This window comes from Drosophila pseudoobscura, chromosome 4 (genome assembly GCF_009870125.1).
Source record: "Drosophila pseudoobscura strain MV-25-SWS-2005 chromosome 4, UCI_Dpse_MV25, whole genome shotgun sequence".
In the NCBI taxonomy this organism is placed as follows: Eukaryota; Metazoa; Arthropoda; class Insecta; order Diptera; family Drosophilidae; genus Drosophila; species Drosophila pseudoobscura.
The window spans coordinates 16,637,236-16,661,889 of NC_046681.1; the positions used below are offsets into that span (position 1 = coordinate 16,637,236).

Below are 24,654 nucleotides of genomic sequence, written 5' to 3' on the forward strand. Positions count from 1 at the left end.
TTCGCATTCTTTTATTAATTTTCCAGATCTGCTCAAGATACGGGTCTCGTATAATCGCTAGATCTTTGAGCTCTTGAGGTGTTATAGTGGCTTTGATTGATTGGCATTGGATTGTTCTGCCTATTTTTGGTATAGTCTTCTTAATTTTTTAGGTCTACTTTCGATACGATTATCGTAAAATGGATAGATCATTGAACCTTACCATTGTTATCGCGTGAAAGAGTGAGAGAGAGAGAGAGAGAAAGAGTGAGAGAGAGAGAGATGGAGAGTGAGAGATGGAGAGAGAGAGAGATGGAGAGTGAGAGAAAGAGAGAGAGATGGTGAGTGAGAGACAGTGTGAGAGAGAGAGTGAAAAAGAGTGAGAGAGAGGGAGAGAGAGAAAGAGAGAGAGATGGTGAGTGAGAGACAGTGTGAGAGAGAGAGTGAAAAAGAGTGAGAGAGAGGGAGAGAGAGAAAGAGAGAGAGATGAAGAGTGGGAGAGAGAGAGATGTATTGAGAGAAGAACCATTATTAGAGAATATTAACCGAAAAACCCTCCTGCCTACCTGCAACCCATGAGAATCGCATAGAAAGGCGGTGTTAACATGAAATGTTATTCCACAGTCTTCTGTTAGTCCGATGTTAAGATAATGCTTACTGTTAATATTTTTATTACAGAGGAGTAACGCAGCAACACGATTGCTTAGCTGCCGCCTATGAGAAGCGCATAGAAAGGCTATGTTAAAATACTTTAGCAATCGTTTGCTATTTTTATATTAAAAAAATACTGTTCAAATATACTGTTTGTGTTAATACGGAAAATCGAATGTTTCTCCATGATGTTATCGCTAGAATTAGCAATATGGATCTTTCTTTGTTGCTATATTGCCATTGTTCGTCCCCCTGTTTCTTACCTTTGCTTTCAGCTTCATAGATCAACAGATCATTGAACTCTTCGGTGTTGTTATCGCGCCAGAGTTCCAAAAATGTAAAATTCTCGTACTTTGTAGGTTTAATGGTTTTCTTTCAATTAATTTATAAGACATTGCTCTGCCCATTTTTGGGTCTATGCAAATTGTCAAGTTATTTTTATCGCTGCATAATCTAATATATTCAATGCGACACGCCTGACGCAAGTGCGCAATTATTTGGGGGTCAACAAATATTATAGTACATAAAACAGAGATATTTATTTATTAATTTTCTGTGAATTTTTCTGTGTGGGGGTCTCTCCAATTTTTGCAGCTGGCATTTCTTTCAGTAATTTTTTTATTTGTCGTTTTGACGCTGTGTCGGCATCCTCATCCTCCGCCGCAAAAAACATTGACCCAAATTGTATTTTGTAAATGTGTGAAAATATGTACAGATATTTTTCTGAATGTGCTCATCCGCGGCTGTTCATCTTTCACTTTCGCTTTCTCAATAGCTCCCTCTGCTTTTTTTCTCCTCTTTATTTTAGCTGCTATTTTTGGAGAAAATCAAAATGATTCAAAGAAAGAGCTGGCTGGCTGCTTCCCCGTCTCGACAACTTTTTATCACCAGTACAATTAATCATATATTATTATTGTAACTTTTTTGAGTGGCCTTTGGCTTCCCCCCAAAGCCCCTCGCGATGCTCTCTCTCGCTTTCTGTAATTTGAGGCGCGTGTTGTTTTTATTTCCATGTCTAACGGACAAATTCAAATCGGCTGGGCCGCGGGGCAACGAGCGGAGCGGACCAGAGATTGATTCATTTAATAAAATATGCTAATGTTAGTCGTAGTCTCTCTACAATTTCCCAGGCGATACAGAAATGCTTTCGTTATTTCTATGCTTGGGTCGTTAGAGTGCTTCAAACGTGATTTTTGAAGGTTTCGCAGAGCATTAGGGTATGGAGGGTTCCACGTAGGCCACATCTTTCGCTTAAAATTCTTATATAAAGTTCTGAAATCATGTATGAACCAATATCAAGGCATCCACCAAGAATCGTTGTGTTAATCATAGAATTTCTGGCAACCAATAGATTGATTCTTCAAAATACAAACTCGAATGAATGACAGCCTCGGTTATTATTGTGATAATTATTGAGAATGTTTCCTATCTGTCCTCTGTTGCTCTATAGTGTGTTCCCTTGTTGGGGCCAAACGTATTTTATCTCGAAAAGGGAAATTTGAAGCAAATGTTTACTAAATTTTCGAAGTATTTCTCATCCCAGATTGCTTTTAAAACACTAGACAAATTGTAGACATCATAACATAAAGTCTAGTAAATTATAGTTTATATCGAAATAAATTTTAAGTATCTTTCAAGAATGGACAAGGATCCTCAAAAACACTCTATATTAAAGTCCAATAAAATGGACAGACGACCACAATTGCCGCCAGTAAATGTCGCTGAACCGCTGACGGTTCGATTGGTCCTCCAACTGTATTTTAACACCTTTCTGGGCGCCAATTTCGCCGAGTCTTTTGTGTTTCCATTGGACGTGGCCAAGACCCGGATGCAGGTGGAGGGCGAGGAGGCCAAGAAGACGGGCGCCAAGGTACCCAATGCCTTGGCCACACTCAAAAGTATGGTCAAGAACGAGGGACCCAAGACGCTCTATGCAGGATTTTCGGCCATGGTGGCCCGGAATTTGATCTTCAACTCGATGAGGGTTGTGCTATACGATGTCTTTCGGCGGCAGTTCATACGCGTGGACGAAAACAAGAAGGAAACCCTGTCCGTATCCTCGGCCCTGATGTGCGGCTTCGTCGCCGGTTGCATTGCCCAGGCCTTGGCCAATCCCTTTGACATCGTAAAGGTGCGCATGCAGACGGAGGGCCGTCGCCGCCAGTTGGGCCACAAGCCTCGGGTCAGCAATATGTTCAACGCCTTCACGGGCATCTATCGCGAGGGTGGCCTCCCCAGCATGTGGAGGGGCATAACTCCAAGCTGCCTGCGCGCCTGCCTTATGACCGCCGGCGATGTGGGCACCTACGATCTGAGCAAGCGTTTCTTCAAAAATCTACTCGAGCTGGACGATGGCCTTAGGCTGCGATTCCTCTCCTCCATGTGCGCTGGTCTGGCGGCCAGTGTGCTCAGCAATCCCGCCGATGTGATCAAATCCCGAGTAATGAATCAACAAACGGATGCAGCGGGCAAGAATCTCACCTACAAGAACTCCATGGACTGTCTAGTGAAAACTGTCAGAGAGGAGGGCATTCTAACGTTGTATAAGGGCCTGCTCCCTTGCTGGTTCCGCCTGGGTCCGTTCTCGATACTGTTCTGGTTATCAGTGGAGTTTTTGAGAGATTTGGAGGGACAAACGGGGTTCTAATTACTCCGGTAGCTCTCTAGGAGCTACGCTTAATCATTGACAGAGTATCACAGATCATCATCTTCAGTAGAATTTAGATGAAGTTAGAGAATCGTTCGCAGTGGCTCTCTGCGTGTACGGTGTCTAACATTTTATTTGTAAATTCAATAATCTTAGAAAAGAGTCTTTAAAGATGATAGACCCCAGGGAAAAAGAGGATCTTTAGTTACTGGGATAGTAGAATTTAGAGGATCATCTGCAGAGGATCCGTGTGTTTATTTTCCATACATTTTCTCATCAAAATCGTATATGTAATACTCATAGTAAAAGTCTGCCCATAAAAATATAATGGATTTATTCTACATAAAACTCGTAATTTGAAATTATTGTCATTAAAAGTTGCCATATAGTTTATATATTTCGAAAAATCACTCCAAATATGATCCGTGAGGATGCCGTCCAGAATTATATTCGCCATAAATATCTCTCACCCACCATTTGCTATTTGGACAATGGCACTCAGACTCAGCCTTTCAGTGGCATGTTTGCCCTGTACATCAACACCTTTTTGGGTGCCACAAATGCAGAGTTCTTCACGTATCCTATGGATGTCACCAAGACTCGCCTGCATTTGCAGGGAGAGGCGGCGGAGCAGTCGGGACGGGGTAAGCCCCGACTCGGAATGATGGGCACTGCTCTGGACATGGCACGGCAGGAGGGTCTGAGCGGTCTCTATGCCGGATTGTCCGCCATGATCATCAGGAATCTCTTCTTCAATGGCTTGCGTGTGGTATTCTATGACTGCCTTCGCTCGAGATTGGCCTATCTGGATCCTGGCAGTGGCAAGGAGGTTCTGACAGTGTCCCGTGGATTTGGTGCTGGTTGCCTGGCAGGGTGTGCTGCTCAGTTTATAGCCAATCCTCTGGACGTAGTCAAAATTCGCATGCAAATGGAGGGCAGACGCAGGGCTCTTGGACATCCGGCGCGAGTGAGCAATGTCAGGCAGGCCCTGGGGGATGCCTACCAGCATGGCGGCTTCCGGTCATTGTGGAAGGGCTGTGGCCCCAGCTGTGCACGCGCCATGCTAATGACAGCTGGTAAGTGTACTGAGATCTCTGACTATATCAGATACTATATTCTTTCTTAATCTCCAGGGGACACAGCCTGCTACGATCTAAGCAAACGTCACTTCATGGCCTGGCTACAATGGCCAGATGACCTTTTCATTCAATTTCTTTCTTCCATTTCTGCTGGTTTTGCAGCAAGTGCTTTGAGCACCCCCACAGATGTGGTCAAGTCGAGGATTATGAATCAGCCGACCGATGAGACGGGCAAAGGTCTCCACTATAAGAACGCCTTCGACTGCTATTTAAAGCTCATCACCCAAGAGGGTCCCATGGCCATGTACAAGGGTTTTATACCCTGTTGGATGCGCATAGGTCCTTGGTCGGTGGTATTTTGGGTTACCTTTGAGAACCTCAGAAAGTTGCAGGGACAAACGGGGTTTTGAGATGTACGAAATCAGGGAAAATTTTAACAAAATTAACAAATGTTCTCTAAAAATTTAAATAAATTGCTTAAAGTATACCTAAATGACGGATGTTTGTATGGGTTCTGTGGGAAATGATTTTGGAATACAGGGAGAACTTGAAAGGATGAAAATATCTCAGATTTATCAAGCTTTTTCTCATAACTCTATCAAGCATCTGTCGTTGATCAATTTATAATCTATCAGTTATGAATTATTGATCTATCATCAATTTATCAAGAGTCTATTATTTTTCCATCATATATCTATTTAAGGATCCATCGTAGACCTATCATGAACCGCCTGTTCGTGTGGGAATTGTTGGTATTTTTGGCATTGGATCTAAGAACAAAACGATCATTGTATGATATATTACAATTGACCTATTCTTTCCTCATTCTAGATATATTATTTCTTCAACAGAAAACTCTTAATTTGAAATCATTGTCATTAAAAGTTGACATATAAGATTTTATTTCGAAATTCCTGTTCAAGTATGGCCCGTCCCTGCTAATACTCGTAAAGTATCTGGTCATTGCAGATTCATCGTCTTGCGACCAAAAAAAAAATAATACAAAATTATGGCCCGTGAGGATGCACCCCAGAATTATATCCGTCATAAATATCTCTCACCGACCATTTGCTATTTGGACAATGGCAAGACTCAGCCTTTCAGTGGCCTGTTTGCCCTGTACATCAACACCTTTTTGGGTGCCACAAATGCAGAGTTCTTCACGTATCCTATGGATGTCACCAAGACCCGCCTGCATTTGCAGGGAGAGGCGGCGGAGAAGTTAGGACAGGGTAAACTCCGGCGCGGAATGCTGGGCACTGTTCTGGGTATTTCAAGGGAGGAGGGTCTGAGCGGTCTCTATGCTGGATTGTCCGCTATGATCATCAGGAATCTCTTCTTCAATGGATTGCGTATGGTGTTCTATGACTGCCTTCGCTCGAAATGGGCCTATGTGGATCCTGGCAGTGGCAAGGACGTTCTGACAGTGTCCCGTGGATTTGGAGCTGGTTGCCTGGCAGGGTGTGCTGCTCAGTTTATAGCCAATCCTCTGGACGTTGTCAAAATTCGCATGCAAATGGAGGGCAGACGCAGGGCTCTTGGACATCCGGCGCGAGTGAGCAATGTCAGGCAGGCACTGGGGGATGCCTACCAGCATGGCGGCTTGCGATCGTTGTGGAAGGGCTGTGGCCCCAGCTGTGCACGCGCCATGCTAATGACAGCTGGTAAGTGTACTGAGATCTCTGACCATATCAGATACTGTATTCTTCGTTTATCTCCAGGGGACACAGCATGCTACGATCTGAGCAAACGTCACTTCATGGCCTGGCTACAATGGCCAGATGGTCTTCTTATTCAATTTCTATCGTCCATTACTGCTGGTTTTGCCGCAAGTGCTTTGAGCACCCCCACGGATGTGGTCAAGTCGAGGATTATGAATCAGCCGACCGATAAGACGGGCAAAGGTCTCCACTATAAGAACGCCTTCGACTGCTATTTGAAGCTCATCACCCAAGAGGGTGCTACGGCCATGTACAAGGGTTTTATACCCTGTTGGATGCGCATAGGTCCTTGGTCGGTGGTATTTTGGGTTACCTTTGAGAACCTCAGAAAGTTGCAGGGACAAACGGGGTTTTGAGATGTACGAAATCAGGAAATATTTGAACAAAATTAACAAAATTTCTCTAAAAATTTAAATAAATTGTTTAAAGTATACCTAAATGACGGATGTTTGTATGGGTTCTGCGGGCAATGATTTTGGTATACATGGAGAACCTAAAAGGATGAAAATATCCCGTATTTATATATTTTCATCATACATATGTATGTATATCTATTTAAGGATCCATCGTAGATCTATCATGAGCCGCCTGATCGTGTGGGAACTGCTGGTATTTTTTTTGGAATTGGATTTAAGAACAAAACGATCATTGATTAATCCATTAATGAGATATTCCATTTGACATATTCTTTCCTCATTCTAGGTATATTTTCTCTTAATCTTCGTCCGGGGGCTTAGGGCTCTACTTCCTCTGTAAAGTGACTCTTACGTGACTTTCTTTCCCAAAATACTTCATTCTTTTTAATCAGTGTTTGTCTTTTCTCTATCTAGGTACTTTTGGTATAGAAAATTCACACGCGGGTAAAGCCCAGTGCAAAAATACCCAAAATATCGGTTATATGATTCGATTTGCAAGCAAGAACCATCGTTAACCTAGTTCCTATGTATTAAAGAACTTTCTGATAAGCTGCAAAAGGTAGATTGGTAGATAGAGGTGGTCGGTGCTCCGACCACACCCTTGTCTACGGCGGCGGCGCTTAACCTGATTATTAATAAATGATAATGTGCCTTGAATGTAGACCACATAATGATGACGTTGTGTCCCTGTCGTGCTGGCTGCCTGCCTGCCTGTCGAAATATGTTTTACAGCGTTGCAGCAGCAACCCCTGGTGGAAAACATGGGTGCGGTTCCGCTTTCTTGAGGGAGCCACTCAGTCTATTGCCTCCGTCTCTCCCACCACGTAGGTGAGTAAGTGGCAAATGTCTGACATAATGCGTAAATCCTCCTCACGGAAACCCTTACCCACTTCAAAGGTCTTTAGCACTTTTGTTAAATGAATGTAGGAATGAATGACGGAAATGTGGGGTTCATTTCAAGTTATTTTCCTGAAACACACACGCATGGGTAATTGTTCTTTCATTAGTCATCAGAGGAGGGTTCTCTTTAAGTATATGGGGTTCCGTGTGTGGTTCCATTTGTATAGGGGTCTCATGTGTGGTTCGGTTTATAGAGCTGCACGCTCCACGTGACTCTTTCGTGTTGTGGTTTCTCTCTCTCTCTTTCCGTCTATAGGATGATTTTATGGGTCAGGTCAGTTACAACGAATTGGAATCTAACACCCGCTGACCCAATGACCAATTTATCGGCTAATAGCTAATGTTCAACACCATGCAAACATTTTGCTGAAACCCCGAGAGGTTGTTTTTGCTGGTAGAACTCTCTTCTGCTGACGTTGCAGATCTCTACTGTTGTTGAGGCGACGGCAATCGGTGGAGCAGTTTGTTGAACTGCCAACACAAGCGAAATCGTAATGCGAGGATCAGCTGAAATTAGTGGTTAAAAAATGTATTTCGGCTTAAGGAATGGTTAATGCTCTAATGGGAGAGGATATAGAGAGAATCTGGTGAAAATAATGCTTGGATGAGGAGATTGTTTAAGAACAATTGGTCAGTGATCTATTCGCTGGGCCACGGAAGAGAACCCTCTCATTAGAAATAGCGAGAAACAGCTGAAAAGCTGATGGAAAGGGTTTTATTAAAAAGTGGAAAGAATTATGCTAGAATGAATCGTATTTTAATGCGAAAGTAGTACTGGATAGGCAAAATAATCATCTAGAATTCCCAGTCCCTTGAAACCCTATCCTAAAGGAACCCAATCCCCCTTTAAGCCAAAGATCATCTAAAATCAATAACCAACCACAAAACTGGCCAAATTTGCATAGAACTTTCTTTAATGAAAGCGTATGGCCATTTCCATTTGAAAACCCTCTCGATCAGGTCGACGTTGCATTCGTTTTTATTCCGTCATGTGATTTGCAAGCGAATGAAACTCCAATTACGAGTACCAGTGCAATAAACCAGCAAAATTTCTGCTACCCCAAAAACACTACCAAAAAGAAGGAGAGAAGGAAAAGATTGGGAAAGACACTACGAAGAACTCTGTTGGGTAAGACGTGGTGGGTGTATTTCTCTGGATGAAGAAGTGGGAATAGAGACAGATTCTAACAATTGACAAACTTTTATTCCAGATATAGAGGAGAGCTCCAGAGTATATAAAAGAGTTCTCGAACAGAAGCGGAAGTTAGTAAGCGGAAGAAAATGGATAAATATTCACAGTGCGGGAAGATTTGGCTGTGGCTTTGGATGGCCTTTGCGCTCTATGGTGTCTCAGCAAGTGAGGATCGGACCATCAGGCTTCCTGGAGCTGATGAGCCGTCTCTTGGCTTTTCTGGAGCTAAGGATCTGGCCTTACCCATCTCCGTGGCTTCTGCAGTCGTAGATCTAAAGAAGAAACCTCCAGTGGATCTACTCCATCGATCCAAGAGAACTCTGACCACCATCTGCGTGGAGATCAAGCCAAGTGGACCGCTGGAGGAGCCCTACTACATGTGCAAGGGCGAGAATTTCGGAACTGAGAACAAACAAAGTTGCGTGGAATTCAAGCCAGGTGGCGCCCAGGGCGAGCTCTACTACATGTGCAAGGGCAACGATTTTGCAAATGGAAATGATCAGGGGATACCAGCGAATCAGCCCTCCCAATTTGGGTTTCCTTCCCAGAAGCAGGCGCCACCAGCTGTGGCACCTGGCTATCAACAACAAGCTGCACCGATTGCCCATACCTTTCCATCGTTTCCCGCCTTTGGAGGCGGGTTATTTCCAAACCAACAGCAGTACGAGGAACCCAGGAGGGAACCGCCAACGACGACATATCAGGAGCAGCGTCCGAATCAACAGGGGCCCGAAAATCCCCAGCAGCAGCCCTACAATGCTCAGCAGAAACTCCCAAATCCTCAGCAGCCGCCACAATATCCGCAAGAACAGCCCTACAAGCCCCAACAGCAGCCCCAAAATGCTCCTCAGCAGCAGCTCCAATATCCAGAGTACACTCCTCAACAGCCCCACCAGCCCCAACAGCAATTTGGATACTCTGGCGGCACCATGGCTCCCACTCCGGCTGCATCTCCTGCGCAGTCATATGGCCTGCCAGCAGTTCCTCGCCCAAATCCAGGCAGCCCGCCAGCACTTCAATACGGAGCTCCTGCAGGCCCAGGCCCAACGGCCACGACCACTGCATATAATCCTGCAGCAGCTCAGAAGTCGGCGGCAGCTGCAAAACCAACGCAGGGCCAGCAGCAGTCGATTCCCTCGTACGAAACTCCAGTGGTAGGGAGCCGTCATCAGCCTGGATTGGATGGGGATGTGGTGGGGATGCCCAGAGTGGGTTTCCAACCGGAGGAATTCAGACAGCAGTATCGCGGTTCCATGGGAGACCCACCGATGCAGCAACAGGAGCTGGCAGAGCCACATATGGTTTGGTTACCTCCTTCGCCAGTGGCTGAGCAACACGATGATCCCGTAATGAGAAGCTTTTACAAGAGCCTGGCTCCACAACCAACAGTAAGAGCAGAAGGAGTAACAGTAGGAGCAGCACCACCAACAGTAGGAGCACCACCACCACCGCTAAGGCCACCACATCTCAGCAAAACGCAACCTGTACCTCCCTTGGAACCTTTAGTGGGTCAAAGCTATCAGCCATCCTACGGCCAATACCCGGAAACTCAGGCTCCGCCAACATTGCCACCGCCTCCGCCTGCATATTCCCGACCAGAAGTGCATACATCCACCTTGGAACCATCACCAATTGGCTACAATTCCTACTGCAATGGATGCAATGTTCCGCCCATACCCCGGCAATGTCCAGCGGAGACTGGAGTCAGCTACAGCACAATATGTCCCAGTTTTCAGCCCGTTATTATAGCCATGCCCTGCTACGAACAGCAGCCCACGCATTATCTGGCCGTGCCAAATATTGTGCCAAACGGAGGCAGGATTCCGAGCACGTATGGGAATGAGATGCCTGGTGGGAGTCCCTATGGATCGTCATTTGGTATGCATCAACAGGTGGGCAGCCCATACGGAGCGAATCAGCAGGTGGGCAGCCCCTTCGGAGCGAATCAGCAGGTAGGAAGTCCTTTTGGAATCGCAACACAGATTGGACGTCCTTTTGGACCAAATCAACAGGTTGGCAGTCCTTTTGGACAAAATCAACAGGTTGGCAGTCCTTTTGGAGCAAATCAACAGGTTGGCAGTCCTTTTGGAGCAAATCAACAGGTTGGCAGTCCTTTTGGAACGAATCAACAGATGGGTAGCCCCTTCGGCAATCCACCTCAGGTGGGCAGTCCCTTCGGAAATGCTCCACAATCTGGCAGCCCCTTCGGAATGGCACCACAGATGGGTAATAATCCCGGATTCAACATGAATATGGGCGCTCAAGTGGGCAGCCCTTTTGTTCCGAATGGCCCCCAAGTTGGTGCTGGCTTCGGAATGGGTCTGAACCCGTTTGGCCCATTCGGAAGCCTGAATCCGTTTAATCCGTTCAACAGAATACTGGGCGCTGCAGCTCCCACAACACCACAGCCCCAAAAGAATGGATTCCAGCGCATTTTCCAGTTTGACAGCTCCTCGACGACAACAGAGGCACCATCCGTGGGCTCAACTGTTCAGCAATCCTCGGAAAAGTCGGGAAAACTGAACTTTTCCAGCAGCACACCGACGGCAGCTCCGAGCTCTGCTTCATCGGAGCCTAGCTTGGGGGCTTCCCTCGCGGGCCCTGCCGAAGAGGATGAACACGAGGAGGATGATGAGGGAGAAGACGAAGACCAAATGGGGACCACAACTGCATCCACAAGTGAAGCTGATACTTCGGTCGGCGCCTCCCTCGAGGTTATACCCTTGGGGAAGCTCACTGCCAAGGACCTCATGAACAAGGCCGAGGAGAGTCTCAAGACGGACGACGAGAATCCATTGAAGAACGATAAGCGCAAACGCCACAATTCCCGAGCCAACAAGGGGATTAACCAGAAGCGAAAATATCTCCAGCAACTGTAGAATTTTACTGCATTTTTCTATGAATAAAAAATTTAATTTATAAATTATGGAGTTTCCATTTTCAAGAGGGTTTTTATTTCCTTTCAAGCTTAATCTTTGCGTGGATCTAAACTGGAGGCACATCGGACTTTCGTGCCCCATAACTTGATGTAGAATTTAATGATGGCACGTAAATAATTCGCTTTAATTAAAAGGAAATTTTCTGAAGGCTGAAGTGGGTTTTTCCTTAGGAATGTTCTGGAGAGAATATTTATGTAATATTTATAGCAATTTTCTAGAATTTTGTTCTTTAATGGAGTTTTAGGAGCAAGCCCACAGACAGGATTGTAATTATAGCCTCTACCAAACAAAAATTCTTCAACGATAGATAGGAAGTTGGGGAGAGACTTAGGGATTGTTAGGATATGGAAGGAAGTCTTCAAGATTAAAGAGTAAATATTTTTCTTGGTGTATGTATAATATATGTATACCTTTCCATCTACCTATCCGTTGTATATCTTATTCCTTATACCTAAAAAAATCCCATATATTTCCTTGACCTTAATCATAATCTCATGTAGTCATCCACTCACATCCACAACATATTACTTTTGTAAATAGCTATTTCCCACTCGCATGTCTGTCCATCAGGCACCGAAAATGTTTAACAAAAGGCCGGTGGATGAATAAGCCAATGGCCTGGCCACTTAAGGAAGTATTTCATAAAGCCACCAGATAATACTTATTCGCAGTGTATAATGTATGTTTATCTTTCTGGCTTTTTCCGATATACGTATACTTCCGTTTTGCTATGGCTATGGCTATGCCTCATGGCTTATGGCTTATGGCGGTGGCTCGCCCGTTTATGGCTTACCGACAGCTACGCTCCACGGATCAAACAGGAACCAAACCCCAGCTCCAGCTGGCGATTAGCAATTTCGAGCACGTAACAGAACAATTTAAATAAACCATAAAGAAAAAGTAAAGTAAAGAAAAGGAAAATAAATGAAAATACAAGTAAATAATGCTTAGAGTCAATGCACTGCAGAAACTCTTGAATTTGAGCAAGAGGTTGTTGGATCTTTACTCGAGTCTGGGCTTGGGATTGGGAACGGGAACACTGATGGAGCACAGCTGTGTGTCTCGCATTGGAGGGGGCTTTGGCTTCTATTATTAAGTGGGTTACACTTTTCGGCGGCTTGCGAAATATGAGATATACAAGGGAACTTCCTCATGCCAATCGTACTCACTTTTTTTCACAAAAAGTATGCAAAGGTAATACGGCATATCAGATGCTCTAAGAGGCAATACAAACTTAAGAAAAAAACTTTGTAAGCTGAGTAATAATACATCCAATTATATAAAAGATATATCTACAAATTTGGAGTATAAAAGGTTTAATAAGATAGATTCTTGTCCCTGAATTTCTGTTTATCTGAGAGGGGATATTTCAATTTCAGATGCTGTTCAGATTTTATAAGATATTCTTGGTTCTATGGAGCATATTTTCAAAGTCTAAAAAGAGGAAATCCATTCCGTCATTTGCCTTTACCGCTCACAAATCTACCATTCAAACAGATATACCCTCACTGGAGGGCAGGGCATCCTCTACTGCTGACCTTGCAATAATATGCCCTGAAGTTCTACCTCTCTCCGAATGGAATCGTACCCGCTGGCACTAGTTGCAGTTGACAGTTCGCGACGCGAGGTTAAAGTTACACTCGGGGGCTTCCAAATCGCTTCAAAATGTTGAGGAGATCAACTATTCTAGTGGTGCTCTGCTGTGCCCTAAGCCTCTCCAGTGGGATTCAGGAGTTGGATCCCGTTCCATCCAATAGGATTGCTGGTCCAGGCGAGCCCATGTACTATCTGATGGCAGATGCTGGCTCATCGGTGGGTCCCAACGATGCACTGAAGCGCACAAATCGATCGCTTCTCAAATGGTGGGACGATCTTTTCCGTCAAAACAATTGTTGCAACAACAACAACAATGTGCTGTATCCACCTCTGGCCCCTGTTGCACCTGTTGTCCAACCCCAAACGAATTGCAATGGCAATGGCCTGCAGTTGCAGGATCTGGATCCCTTTAAGCAAATGAAATTGTTTAAGAAGATCCCCGATCTATTTGGCAATCCGATCGGAAATTGTGGGGGACTGTGCGGTGGCAACTGCGGACAGCCGGTGTTGCAGCCGCAGGTAAACTATTTGGCGCCTCAGCCAACTCCTGGTTATGGTGGGGATGATTATGCCAAGCCGAATCCTGAGTATAATGGTCCTGGCGACGGCGATGCGGGCTATGTGGCTCCAGTGGTGGCTCCTCCGGTTACGTATGATGCTCCAGCGCCACCGCCCTCCAGCTATGAGGCGCCTGCTCCTAGCTATGTTGATCCCGCTCCCCCTGCACCCGCCTACGATGCTCCTGCACCTCCTGCTCCTAGCTATGAAGCTCCGACTCCCAGCTACGAACAGCCTGCAGCCGCACCAGAGTCCTATAGCAAAGTGGAAGACTATTCCCCGCCTGCCAGCTCTTATCCGGCCGCACAACCACCGCAGATTATCTATCAACCCATCATCTATGTCTCTGCACCACCAGCATCCAGGACAGAAGTTGCCACAAAGGTGCAAGTAGATGAACAGAGCTACAACAATCAGCCAGCAGCTCCTGTCTATGAGGCGCCAGCGGCTCCGGTCTATGAAGCGCCAGCGGCACCTGTCTATGAAGCCCCACCAACCGCATACGCACCACCGCCGCCGCCACAACCTTCTGCCACGCCCTGCGGTAGTTATCTGCCTCTTTGGGGCGTTCCTGTCTATAACTATGGGGCGCAAGCAGCGGCTCCTCCTGCACCACCTGCATACGCCCCTGCGCCAGTGGCACCTCCGGCCTATGCACCTGCCCCTCAATCACCTGGCTATGCAACGCCCAGCTGTGAGACGCCCATACGACTCTCGTTGATCGATCAACCGTATCGCGTGGCACCAGAGCTCTTTGAAGAATACAACTATCGTCTGGGTTTGGCCGCACAGAATCGATTATAGTCCATAGATCTCTATTTCCTGAAAATCCTGTAAATAAAATGCATCTAACGATTTGTGGATTGATTGGTTATACTTTATTTTTTTAAAGGGGGGAGGAATGGCATTGGCAATTGCTTAGGGAACAATTGTTGATCAAATATGTGGCATAGATATGTCATGTAGGCTTATTTGCTTTGAGATATGTTTTGTGGAGTGATTATTGATTGATTTATTAGCTTTAGAAGACTGTTCATAGCTCGACATGATTATTGATTGATGAATTATTGTGTAAAGATATTGATTGGTTCTTTTGATTGATCATATATTTATTTCTTTTAGTTAAAGAACATTTCGGCATAGAAAAATTGATCTAAAAACTCAAGGCATGGTCTTAAGAATGTCTATTGCTTTTACTTATAAAAGATTTAGCAATACAAAAACATGCTTATCTTTTTGCAATCGCCAGAAAAATCTTAAAAGTTTGTATATTTTATTTAATCTTTTATTTTGTTATCTTTAGCAATTTGCACATATACAGAACGATTTGTTATTGCAAATGGAATCAGCATTCGTTTGCATTTTCATATCCGTTCACTTACTATCGTCATCATATCAATTTGTATATGAAGTAGAGACGATTTGGGGGTTCCATTAGGGGAAGTACTTCTCTATTGGATAAGAAATTAGGTTGTATACATGGATGGGAATCATATGAATATTCGAACCCTTCCAAGGGTGCGGACCCCAAGAACTCAATGGATTGACTTTTCTGCTGATTTTCGGGCCCAAAGGCTTTGGAACTACTACCCAAGCACTCCGAGGAGTTTTAAGAAAACTAAGTAAGTAAGTACTACATATATACTTTTTATATTGGACATATATATTTCTACTTATATAATGTATTCTCATTTTCAAGACAGAAATAATAGTAGATGCTCGTCGTCAAATTATTTTTAGATCTTTAAGTCTTTTCTGATGCTTAAGTATTATCAAAATATAACCTTTATGAACAAACGACAGAAGAGAAAATATGCTTCAATTCGTTGGAAATATATGTATTTAAGGCCATGGTACTGTAATTTTCTCTTGGTTTCTCAGATATGTATACGTTTATTATCTGTTTGGTTTTCCAGATACACATTTATTTGTACACACGTTTCCCCTGCCTACGAACGATCACCGGATCGGCGTATCTGCAAAACCGATCCATAGTCGTCGAGTGTTTGTACAGTTGTGTGCAAGCGAGCAGCGATTTCCGTTCGACTTATCAACATGTGGCATACCACGGATCGACTGAAAGTATGTGGCAGCAGCTATCGCATGTGTGGAAGAATATGATCGGGGGAAAAAACCCGGGAGTAAGTCAGTTGGTCGCTTGCCTGCCCCGCCTATTGGTGTTCTGTTGCTTTGTTTTCATTTTCAAATTCAAATTCCAGAACAAATTGCACAAAAGATAAACAGCAGAGAGTTTCCTTCTTCATGCGGGGCGTCAGGGCGGGTTCTGTGAAATGTGATAATAGCAGAGAGATAGACCCAACCCAGCCCATTCCCCATCCCATCCCGCATGACCATGACCATGACCAAGTGAAAGTGAGTGCAGCCTCGCCTCGCCTTGCCTCGCCTCTGTGGCAAGCCTTCTTCTGATTCCCAGCAGTTCCCCAACTACTGCTGGTCATCGTCCATGACACCACTCCGCTGTCTCTGCCTCAACTTTGCATGTGGCACGCACGCACTTCTCTTCTTTCGTCCAACCATTATCACTTGGCAGCGCCTTGCCCCCGTGTGTACGCGGATGCATGACGCGATGATAGTTTACATAATCTCTGGTCTAATCGCTTGTTGAGTGAGCGAGAAATATGGTTAATAAATAAGCCACGGGGCATGTCTATGTTGTAATCTTTGCGGCAGAGTCACAGATCAAGTGGCTTGTGCGAAAGGAGTTGCAAGATTGGTCAAGAAAGAAGCACGAGAGTGGAGAGATCATTAAATATGGGCATTAAGTGATCTGTAAGGGTAATTGTAAAGTCTTAAGAGAATTAAGTGTTTCAAATAGGATAAGGCATTAAATTGGAATAAATATATAATAAATCAGTTTTCTGGAATAATTTTTCTTTCTAAAGAAAATACATCCCATAAATAACAGAATGAAAAGTATTCTTAAACGTGGAAAAACAAAAAAGATTGATGTTTAGTGACTTTCAATGCAAAAAACAGAATTTTATAAATTTATAATTAATTGTACAGAGAATTAAAAGAAGAAAAGAAATTTCGAAATTCCAGGTTTCATAAAGTAAAAATTTCTCCATTAAAAGAATGGGAAGAAAAATCTGAAAGTCTGGTACTTGACTTTATTTCGCCTTTATCGAAGAAGATAAACCCTATCAAAATTGAAAATTTCCTCAGAAAAATATCTTGATAGTCTCTTAAAAATTACGAGAATTCCCTCTCTACTTTAAACCCAACCGAAATGATCAATCACAATCAATTACCCAACCAATTACAAGCATACTCGAGTACATAATTATATTTTAACTCTGGATTAAGCGATCAGCCATCAAAGAACCGTTTCTGATCACATCAGAGAGATCAGGGGGAAACATGAGTTGGAAAAACTACCCCACACAGATTTTCTCAGAACTCAAAAGTCGGGCGCCGCCGTCGAGCTGTCGAGCATAATTGAGTGGAGATGGGGATCCCAAGTGCCATGATCATAAAAATTTAACAGAACATAAACAACAAAACGCAGAAACATCTATCTCTCTATGGTAGTATCTTCATGTTGTATCTTTCTCTTGAGTTGCGGAGGCCTGAGGGCTGTTTCACTGGCAACCACATGCGGGGGCCCCTCAAAATAGCGCCAATGCTGCTTTAAAGTGAGGATCTTGCCAGATATAGCGAATTCTTGTACCCTATAAATGATAAGGGGTTTACAGATATTGGATGAGAAATTAATTTAAAATGTACTTAAAGTTTAATGTACAATCTGTAAATCTTTATCTATATAAGAAATCAAAAAGATCCTCTTACAGAAACGTTCTTCAGGGTGGACGTTTCAAATTGAGGTTACAATATATTTTAGTGTGAGATCTTCTTTTGCATGAAAAAGTACTGCTACAGTGGCTTTCTTTTCAAGAATATTATAAGCTATTATGAAAGTGTTTATTAATGGCTCATGCTCTTGGTAATACCATCTGTTTCCTATTTTAATTTGTATTTTACATGGCTTTATAATTCTCATTTGATATACTGAAAGATCCCTTTAAATAATTGCCTTACAACTCTCTCTTAAAAAGTGTATTATTTTAATTCGTTATACCATATCCAAAAATCCTCTCCCATGTGCCAGGCGAGGCGTTGAACTGTGTGAGTGACGAACCCCAAGAGGGGAGTCCGATCAGCCGTCTGTCTGCCTCATATTCGTATTTGTGAAGTGAGTGTTGTGGTGCTCTGTGGCTCTGGTGACTCGATCTTCGAGTGGTTTGCCACTGTGGGGGGGTCTTCTACGTATTTATACACGAATATATATAAATTGCTTTCTGTATATATTTTGAGATACATTTTTTGGGGAACATTTTCATTTGGTTTATATTTAATTTTCGTTTGTGCATTCTTGAATTTTTATATATGTATAATTTTCGTTTATTTATGCGGCATTTGCTATACGTAATAAATTTCCAACCCATTCCGTCGTGATATGTGGGTCGTTGGCATTTGATTGCATTTTCAATTGGCTTCTAGAGGAGAAAGTGTGGGAGCATTGGAGGAGTATTTCCCAAGAGAAAATGCATTGAAAACTCAAAATCTAATTACAGCACTCAAGTTGAGGGCTTAATCTGTCTAGAAAACTGCCAAGAAACTCTTCCAGAAGCGTTCGTATGCATCAGAATTGGGTATAACAAGAGTAGCTTATGAACAGACAATATTTCTGTGTGATTTTCTGCTAAAGAAGCAATACATAAAACGATGGTTAGTTTGGGCTCTTAAGTTGAGCATGAAGTGCCACGCTCTCAATATAAGAAGATCTATACTTCAATTGAAAGTGATCGATCTATGCTTAAGTTTCCTACAAGTTCTTGCATAATTTTTGGCTAATCCTTAAAAAAATACTACCGTTTCCAAAGTTATGTTAAGTTATCTTAAAAAATAAATGAGTTTATCTCGCAAAGACCTTGGTTTTTAGCTTTTCTAATGACAGCTATACGATATAGTAATGCGATATTTGCGAATCTGTCTTTTATATATCATTTCTGAACCAAAAAGGAAAGATCTGTGCCAAGTACCAGTTAGATATCTTGGAAGCTGTCTGTAAACAGACGGACAGCAAAAGAAGAATCGGATCTATTAATTCTGTTCAAACAAATATATGTATATGTAGCTAAGTACTACTTTTGTAATTGTTGTCAAAAACTGTTTCGATTCATCATACCTCCCATACCATTTGGCCGGCAAGAGTTTAAGTTCGAGTTAGAGTTTAGATCAATATTTTATTGCGGCCATTTTGATCGTGCTCTCGTTTAGTTTTAGTTTAGTTTTCTTAATTATCTATTAGGGCTCTCGCACACTGCAGCTGAAATCCGAGCTCATAGCTCATAGCTTAAGGATTTATAAGCTCTGAAAAAATAATTGAAAAATATATTAATAATAATTCGTAAAATAAAATATACGGAATTTAAACAAAGAGGAGACTTCCCTCTCGCTTCTGTACTTGATGTGATGCAATAATTAATTGATAATATAATAATAATAATTGTAAGGATAACATTTGATGCCACTTAAGGAGAGAGAGAGAGAGAGCTTTTAGCTTTCAGCAATCAGATCAATACGCACCTTCCGGCTGATTCGGCCTAAAAAACACCTCTCAGATCACCTTGGCTTTCAGCCCTTAGTGCTTTTGTTTACGCGTTATATTGTGTTGACATATTTTTGGCATTTTTAGGTGCTTTGTGCATTCGAAAGAGATTTTAGATGCCGGTGGGCAGTGTTTACCAATTGCAGTGCAGCCTCTGCTCTTTACCGTTTCTTCCGCTTTCGTTCTTCTCAAACGCGCTCGACGTCGTTGTTGTTTGTAGTGAAAATTGGTTGGAGCGTGTTTGTTATCTAACTCCATCGCATTCCCGCCTCGTGGTTCGTTTCTTCCGCCAGCTCCGTCGCGTAAATCATTTCATCCGTAATCCTGCGTCTATCTTAATTGCGCTGTGAGCAAAGCTGTGGGCGCACCTTCTCCACGTGGGGGACTGCTTCTTCTTTGGTGAACACCTGTTTGCGTTCCCCTTTCGCGGGCTTTCGTAGTTGTTGTATTGAAAATGCGTGTGCGTTGTTGTTTTAGTGCAAATTGGTTCGATTTGACCAGTGTCAGTTTTAGTTTCTTCCGGTAATCCTTCGTCCATCGTATTTTTGCTTGTGGGCAAATGTCTGGCTCTCTGTTTGCCTCGTGGAACAACCCTTCGCCTTGATAGAGCTTTATTTTTTTCCGTGCCTTCGTAGTTGTTGTTGTTGTAAAAGTATGAGTGCAGTTCGAGCCTGCATGTCCAACCTCTCGCCCACAACTTCGGTTCGCGCTTCGGTTCGTGTGTGTGTCAAACCGACTTTGCGGTGCTCTCGAACCAAAGAGAGAGCAAAACCAATAAAGTAAACAAAGAAGTGAGTAATGAACATGTATTTGAATTAAATAGGGTACACAAGCTTCACCTTTCCATAGCTTTAGAGTTCTCTCTGTGATCGCTTCGAACAAAGAGAACTGAACATTTATGCTCTTTGCAACTGGGATAAATTGTATATTCTGGCTTGCTAGAGAGCATTTGAATAGAATTCAATGAATATTTCTATCAATTATTTAGCCCTTATATAAATACCATTATTATAATAATTATACAAAGTCCCAAAAAATCGATGACATGTGTTCTACTTTTTACAGAACAAGTACTTAAGATTTCGCAACATTTGTGGCTTGTAACCAGGCCACATACTTGTGCCTTACCCCCCCGCTCCCCCTTTTACTACCACCCACTCCCCCGTTGTGCTGTGTAGCAGAATTTCGGAAATGTTTGTACATTTTCGCCAACCTAAACGTTCTTTTCGTAAAAATAATGACCCCAAAAAGCTGAAAGTCAGCGGTATATATTATTGTGGAGCATTGGAGCTGATGGAGCAGAAAAATACTCTAAGAAGAGAAGTGAAAGAATTAGTTCAAGCCACTAACTGCCGACTAGACAAATTCCAATGGCTATATAAACTAGGGAATCGGTGGAGAATATCATCAGTCACCTTTGGTCACTTCCAACAGCTCCAACCAGCCTTTCTTCAGCTTCCAGCTTCAATCTTCAATCACCAAATCTTCAATCAAGATGAACTCCTTTGTGTGCTTCGCCCTCATCGCCCTGGCTGCCACCTCCGCTCTGGCCACGCCCACCAATGTTGGATCTTCCGCCAACGCCGGCTCCACCGTCTCTCTGGCCTCCCAGGATGGCGAGGTTGAGGGCATCACCAACCAGGGCTATGGAGACCTGACCCGTCTGCGCAAGTCCGCCTACGGCGGCAGCTCCGGCGGCGGCAGCTATGGTGGATCCAGCATCCCTGCCCCACCCTGCCCCAAGAACTACCTGTTCAGCTGCCAGCCCAATCTTGCCCCAGTGCCATGCAGTGCCCCAGCACCTAGCTACGGATCCGCTGGCGCCTACTCCTCGCCGGTGGCCACCTATGTGGCTCCCAACTACGGCGTGCCCCAGCACCAGCAGCAGCTCTACAGCGCTGCCTATGTGCCCCAGCAGGCCTATGGCTACCATTACTAAGGATCGACCGGACTTCCACTAATGGAACACGATTACGACTGTCGGACGAAACACAAAAAACTTTGCTAGGTTTTCAGAAAATGTCAAAAAAAATATTTATTGCAAAAATTAAAACTACAAAAAAAAAACTTAAGAAAAAAAGTGTATTTTTATTTATTTCTCTTATATCCCAGAAATTTAAGGAAATTTCAAAAATTTTGGTCCCTACAGTAGTACCACCCAATCAAGAATTTGGATTTCCCTTATGATTATTTTCTCCACCTGAATTCCATTAATTCTGAAGAATTTTTTCTTTGCTCTGAATATTAATTTAAAATCTTCATTTTATTAGCTTTAGGTGGAAATATTATCTATCTTTTTTACGTAATAGAGAATATATTATATTTTCTGATTTTTCTAATACTGTTTTTCTTATAAAAACGGATAACTTAAATATTTCATCCACAGTTTTACTGTTTGAAAGATTAGCTATATATGTCTTGGGGATATAACTGAAAGAACATGACTTTTACTGAAATAATATTGGAGTCAGCCATTTTTAAAGAAAGAAAATACTTCCTAAACTACCTGTAGACACAATACCATTAGCCCCATTTTCTAATCTTACTATCTATATTTTCAAATAAATAATTAGTTCCTACGGATTATATAACAATTAAGGGAATTATATTGATACAATTTAATACAAATTTGTTGAAAGAGCAGTTTCGAATCAATAAAAAATTATATTAAATACAAAATACATAAAAAGTGGTAGAATTTCAATTGAAACCGAAACGTTAGATACTGTTTTAATTAAAAGAAATCAAAATCTAAGAACACTCTTTCTAAAGTGTTTTCTGTGTTTAAAAGTGATGAAAATTTGTGCACATGACGTGTAATAATCATATAGTGTAACAAATATGATCACACATAGATCTACGGGGCATCTTTGAACAACAAAATCCGTTTTTATGGATCTCAAAAGTTAGAAATACCTAAAGTGTGACCGAACGAAATACATAAATATGAGTACCTCCTATGGTTACGAGTACTCTTCCCAAATAGAGTATAAAATAAAACATAAGCAAATTCATCATTAAATAATCCGCCACTAAGCATTTCCTACTTTTTTATCCAGAATTAAATGATTTTTGTATGCATTTTCATACGGGGTCTCTGAACCCCAAAAGTTAATGCTGCAAAAAATCACAAAAAATATACATTTTATGAACATATTTGGGATATTGCAACACATCCGCCGCACAATGCGCACAGACAGAGACGACGACCCAAATCCGCGTGCAAGAGGCGGAAAACTGTGTAAGGTGGAAAGTGGAAAAGTGCAAACAGTTGAGGAAATACGATATCCCCATACGAGATCCAATCAAACGGTTGAATGGACAGACGAGAGACGAGAGACGCGACCCGACAACAAATGCAACAATTGCTGACCTTCGGGTTTCAGGTGGCACATAAGGTTTCGCGCCACAGAAAGATTTAAGAATAGTACGGTTTAGACCAGGGAATGATTAGGATGTGTACGCACCTTCTTATAGCAGGAGCTGGAATGCCCATGGAACTACTTTCCATCTTGAATCTTTAGCCTAAAATTGTGTCACATTTCTTCAGTTCTTTCCCCCTAGAAATGTGCCACAATTCTCGATCTTTAGCCTCCATTTACCCCCCTAGAATTGTGCCACATTTCTCCATTCTTTCCACTCGAAATATGCCACCCACTAACCCCGATTTGAGGGATGGAATGTTGCATACTGGGTCTGGTGGGTACCTTGCCCCCGTTGTTGCAAATGTCTGTCTGTGTCTCTCGCTTTTCGCATGGCATTGCAGTTTCCCGGGAAAATTCATAAAAACCCACTGACCATCGCCCCAGTCGCTGGAGTCTCAGTTTACATCTCGCCGCAAGAGTAAATCCATCAGCAAACGGAGAATGTGGAAGTATCTGGTGCTCTTTGGGGGTCTCTGGCTCTTTGGCTGCAGTGTGGCACCGTGTCAGGGCTACACCACTCGCTGTGTGCGGAGCCTGCCCCTGCCGCTCTATCATTTCATACCCGTCCGCCTCTACACGCCGCAGACGCTGCTCGAGGGCCTGAATCACGGGGAGCTGCAGCGGGAGCGACGACAGCAGCAGATCGTACAGGAGGTCATTCTGGAGAATAATTTTGGAGGCGGTTTTGGTGGTCCATCGTTCGGCCCTCCCCCATTCGGGCGTCCTCCGTTTGGAGGAGGAGGCTTTGGGCCCGGCAGATTCGGACCTGGTCGTGGCTTTGGCGGTGGTTTTGGTGGCTCCTTTGGCGGTGGCTTTGGCGGTTCATTTGCTCGTAGCTACAACCAGGAGGAAGAGAAGCTGCCAGTCCCACAATATAGTGCCCCTGCTACCCCAAGTGCTCCGGCGTACAGTGCTCCTGCTCCATGTGCTCCTCCTGCTGCTCCAAGTGCTCCTGCTCCTCCTGCTCCCAGTGGCATACCATCGCCGGAATGTCCAAAGAACTATGTGTTCTCCTGTGAGGCGGTCTTCAAGCCTGTTCCCTGTGCTGCTTCCAGCTCTTGTGGTTATTGAGAGAAACAAAGGACTGACTAATAAAACAAGAGATGTTTATGAGAAATTGTGAGAATTTTTATGGGAGATTTTGGGCTTTTGGTAGTGGGGCACAGATCTATGGAGTCTGAGATCTTTTGATATACAATCTAGAGATATCATTTTTCGTACCTAATAGATTTTTAGGTAGAAAATATTTATTAAAGGCGATATCCTAATTATCTTAAGAAAAAGAGCTGTGAAAGAAGGAATTTCAATGCTTTTTAATCTAAAACATAGATGTTTTACATAGCTCGATATCTAAAAACAATAATATGTCAATGGAATGAATATCTTTGATTTCAAAAATTGTCTGTATAGATATTTATATAGATTATCGATTCCACATGATTTATCAATTCATAGACAGATTTTTTCATTCATTGGTTGGAAGTCTTCTCTAGAAAATCTATATTTGATGATAGAAAACAATTAGCTGTAGATTCCTTTCAAAAAAGATCTTTGTATTCGGGTAAAATCTCTGAAAAAGATCGAGAAAATAGGTATACACTTCTTAAGAAAAAATATAAGATCCCCGAAAAGCATCTTCAGTCAATTTCAGATCGATTAGCTTTTCTTTGATAGTGGAAAGTCTTTCCAAAAATATGTGCATACATATGTATATTCGATTATAGCCATAGATTTCATTCAATTAAGATTTTCTTTTTGGGGTAGAAACTTCAGAAAAATATCTTTAAACGATCTATATATGTATCTTTTCCACCAGAATAGAACTGTTCTGAAGATTGTAGAAAGATACGAAGATTTCTAACAAGTATGCAATCTATGCAGTATCTACTGATGTAAAATATGATATTCTTCTCAGATCT

General features: G+C 42.9%; 7 protein-coding genes and 2 long non-coding RNA genes across 11 annotated transcripts; 7 read left to right on the plus strand and 2 right to left on the minus strand.

The window, feature by feature from the left end:
- Positions 1-111: 111 nt before the first annotated feature.
- On the minus strand, positions 112-656 carry LOC26533856 (uncharacterized). Its single transcript, XR_001450867.2, has 2 exons — positions 546-656; positions 112-197 (listed from the first exon to the last, which is right to left on the minus strand). It is a non-coding gene; the product is annotated as an uncharacterized lncRNA (long non-coding RNA).
- A 1,525-nt stretch (positions 657-2,181) lies between these two features.
- LOC4817947 (mitochondrial uncoupling protein 4C-like) lies at positions 2,182-3,580 on the plus strand. The gene has a single exon (XM_001357170.4). The coding sequence runs from the start codon at positions 2,270-2,272 to the stop codon at positions 3,275-3,277; it is 1,008 nt and encodes a 335-aa protein (XP_001357206.2). The 5' UTR covers positions 2,182-2,269; the 3' UTR covers positions 3,278-3,580.
- A 90-nt stretch (positions 3,581-3,670) lies between these two features.
- On the plus strand, positions 3,671-4,821 carry LOC6903335 (mitochondrial uncoupling protein 4C-like). The gene is made up of 2 exons (XM_002132180.3): positions 3,671-4,353; positions 4,411-4,821. Exons 1-2 carry the CDS (start codon positions 3,696-3,698, stop codon positions 4,764-4,766), a joined length of 1,014 nt encoding a protein of 337 aa, XP_002132216.2. The 5' UTR covers positions 3,671-3,695; the 3' UTR covers positions 4,767-4,821.
- A 403-nt stretch (positions 4,822-5,224) lies between these two features.
- On the plus strand, positions 5,225-6,516 carry LOC6903336 (mitochondrial uncoupling protein 4C-like). The gene is made up of 2 exons (XM_002132181.3): positions 5,225-6,020; positions 6,078-6,516. Exons 1-2 carry the CDS (start codon positions 5,366-5,368, stop codon positions 6,431-6,433), a joined length of 1,011 nt encoding a protein of 336 aa, XP_002132217.2. The 5' UTR covers positions 5,225-5,365; the 3' UTR covers positions 6,434-6,516.
- A 1,850-nt stretch (positions 6,517-8,366) lies between these two features.
- On the plus strand, positions 8,367-11,508 carry LOC4817876 (formin-like protein 20). Of its 3 annotated transcripts, none has more exons than XM_015179776.2 (2): positions 8,367-8,532; positions 8,605-11,508. In XM_015179776.2, the coding sequence occupies exon 2, from the start codon at positions 8,675-8,677 to the stop codon at positions 11,462-11,464; it is 2,790 nt and encodes a 929-aa protein (XP_015035262.2). In that variant the 5' UTR covers positions 8,367-8,532; positions 8,605-8,674; the 3' UTR covers positions 11,465-11,508. The 3 variants fall into 3 exon arrangements, with proteins under 3 accessions (XP_015035262.2, XP_015035263.2, XP_033236358.1); XM_015179777.2 differs by having other exon boundaries at positions 8,367-8,522; XM_033380467.1 differs by having other exon boundaries at positions 8,368-8,522; positions 8,611-11,508.
- A 1,611-nt stretch (positions 11,509-13,119) lies between these two features.
- On the plus strand, positions 13,120-14,545 carry psd (palisade). Its single transcript, XM_002132182.3, has one exon. The coding sequence runs from the start codon at positions 13,190-13,192 to the stop codon at positions 14,480-14,482; it is 1,293 nt and encodes a 430-aa protein (XP_002132218.2). The 5' UTR covers positions 13,120-13,189; the 3' UTR covers positions 14,483-14,545.
- Positions 14,546-16,958: 2,413 nt separating this feature from the next.
- Positions 16,959-17,957, minus strand: LOC117184095 (uncharacterized). The gene is made up of 2 exons (XR_004469297.1): positions 17,778-17,957; positions 16,959-17,370 (listed from the first exon to the last, which is right to left on the minus strand). It is a non-coding gene; the product is annotated as an uncharacterized lncRNA (long non-coding RNA).
- A 2,751-nt stretch (positions 17,958-20,708) lies between these two features.
- Positions 20,709-21,342, plus strand: Vm26Aa (Vitelline membrane 26Aa). Its single transcript, XM_001357172.4, has one exon. The coding sequence runs from the start codon at positions 20,806-20,808 to the stop codon at positions 21,247-21,249; it is 444 nt and encodes a 147-aa protein (XP_001357208.1). The 5' UTR covers positions 20,709-20,805; the 3' UTR covers positions 21,250-21,342.
- Positions 21,343-23,113: 1,771 nt separating this feature from the next.
- On the plus strand, positions 23,114-23,853 carry Vm26Ac (Vitelline membrane 26Aac). Its single transcript, XM_002132183.3, has one exon. The coding sequence runs from the start codon at positions 23,177-23,179 to the stop codon at positions 23,804-23,806; it is 630 nt and encodes a 209-aa protein (XP_002132219.3). The 5' UTR covers positions 23,114-23,176; the 3' UTR covers positions 23,807-23,853.
- The last annotated feature ends 801 nt before the right edge of the window (positions 23,854-24,654 follow it).

Coding starts and splice junctions, on each gene's coding strand:
- LOC4817947 (XM_001357170.4), top strand. CDS start 2,270: ATGGACAAGGATCCTCAAAAACACTCTATATTAAAGTCCAATAAAATG.
- LOC6903335 (XM_002132180.3), top strand. CDS start 3,696: ATGATCCGTGAGGATGCCGTCCAGAATTATATTCGCCATAAATATCTC. Junction 4,354..4,410: donor CGCCATGCTAATGACAGCTG/GTAAGTGTACTG, acceptor CTTAATCTCCAG/GGGACACAGCCTGCTACGAT.
- LOC6903336 (XM_002132181.3), top strand. CDS start 5,366: ATGGCCCGTGAGGATGCACCCCAGAATTATATCCGTCATAAATATCTC. Junction 6,021..6,077: donor CGCCATGCTAATGACAGCTG/GTAAGTGTACTG, acceptor GTTTATCTCCAG/GGGACACAGCATGCTACGAT.
- LOC4817876 (XM_015179776.2), top strand. CDS start 8,675: ATGGATAAATATTCACAGTGCGGGAAGATTTGGCTGTGGCTTTGGATG.
- psd (XM_002132182.3), top strand. CDS start 13,190: ATGTTGAGGAGATCAACTATTCTAGTGGTGCTCTGCTGTGCCCTAAGC.
- Vm26Aa (XM_001357172.4), top strand. CDS start 20,806: ATGAACTCCTTTGTGTGCTTCGCCCTCATCGCCCTGGCTGCCACCTCC.
- Vm26Ac (XM_002132183.3), top strand. CDS start 23,177: ATGTGGAAGTATCTGGTGCTCTTTGGGGGTCTCTGGCTCTTTGGCTGC.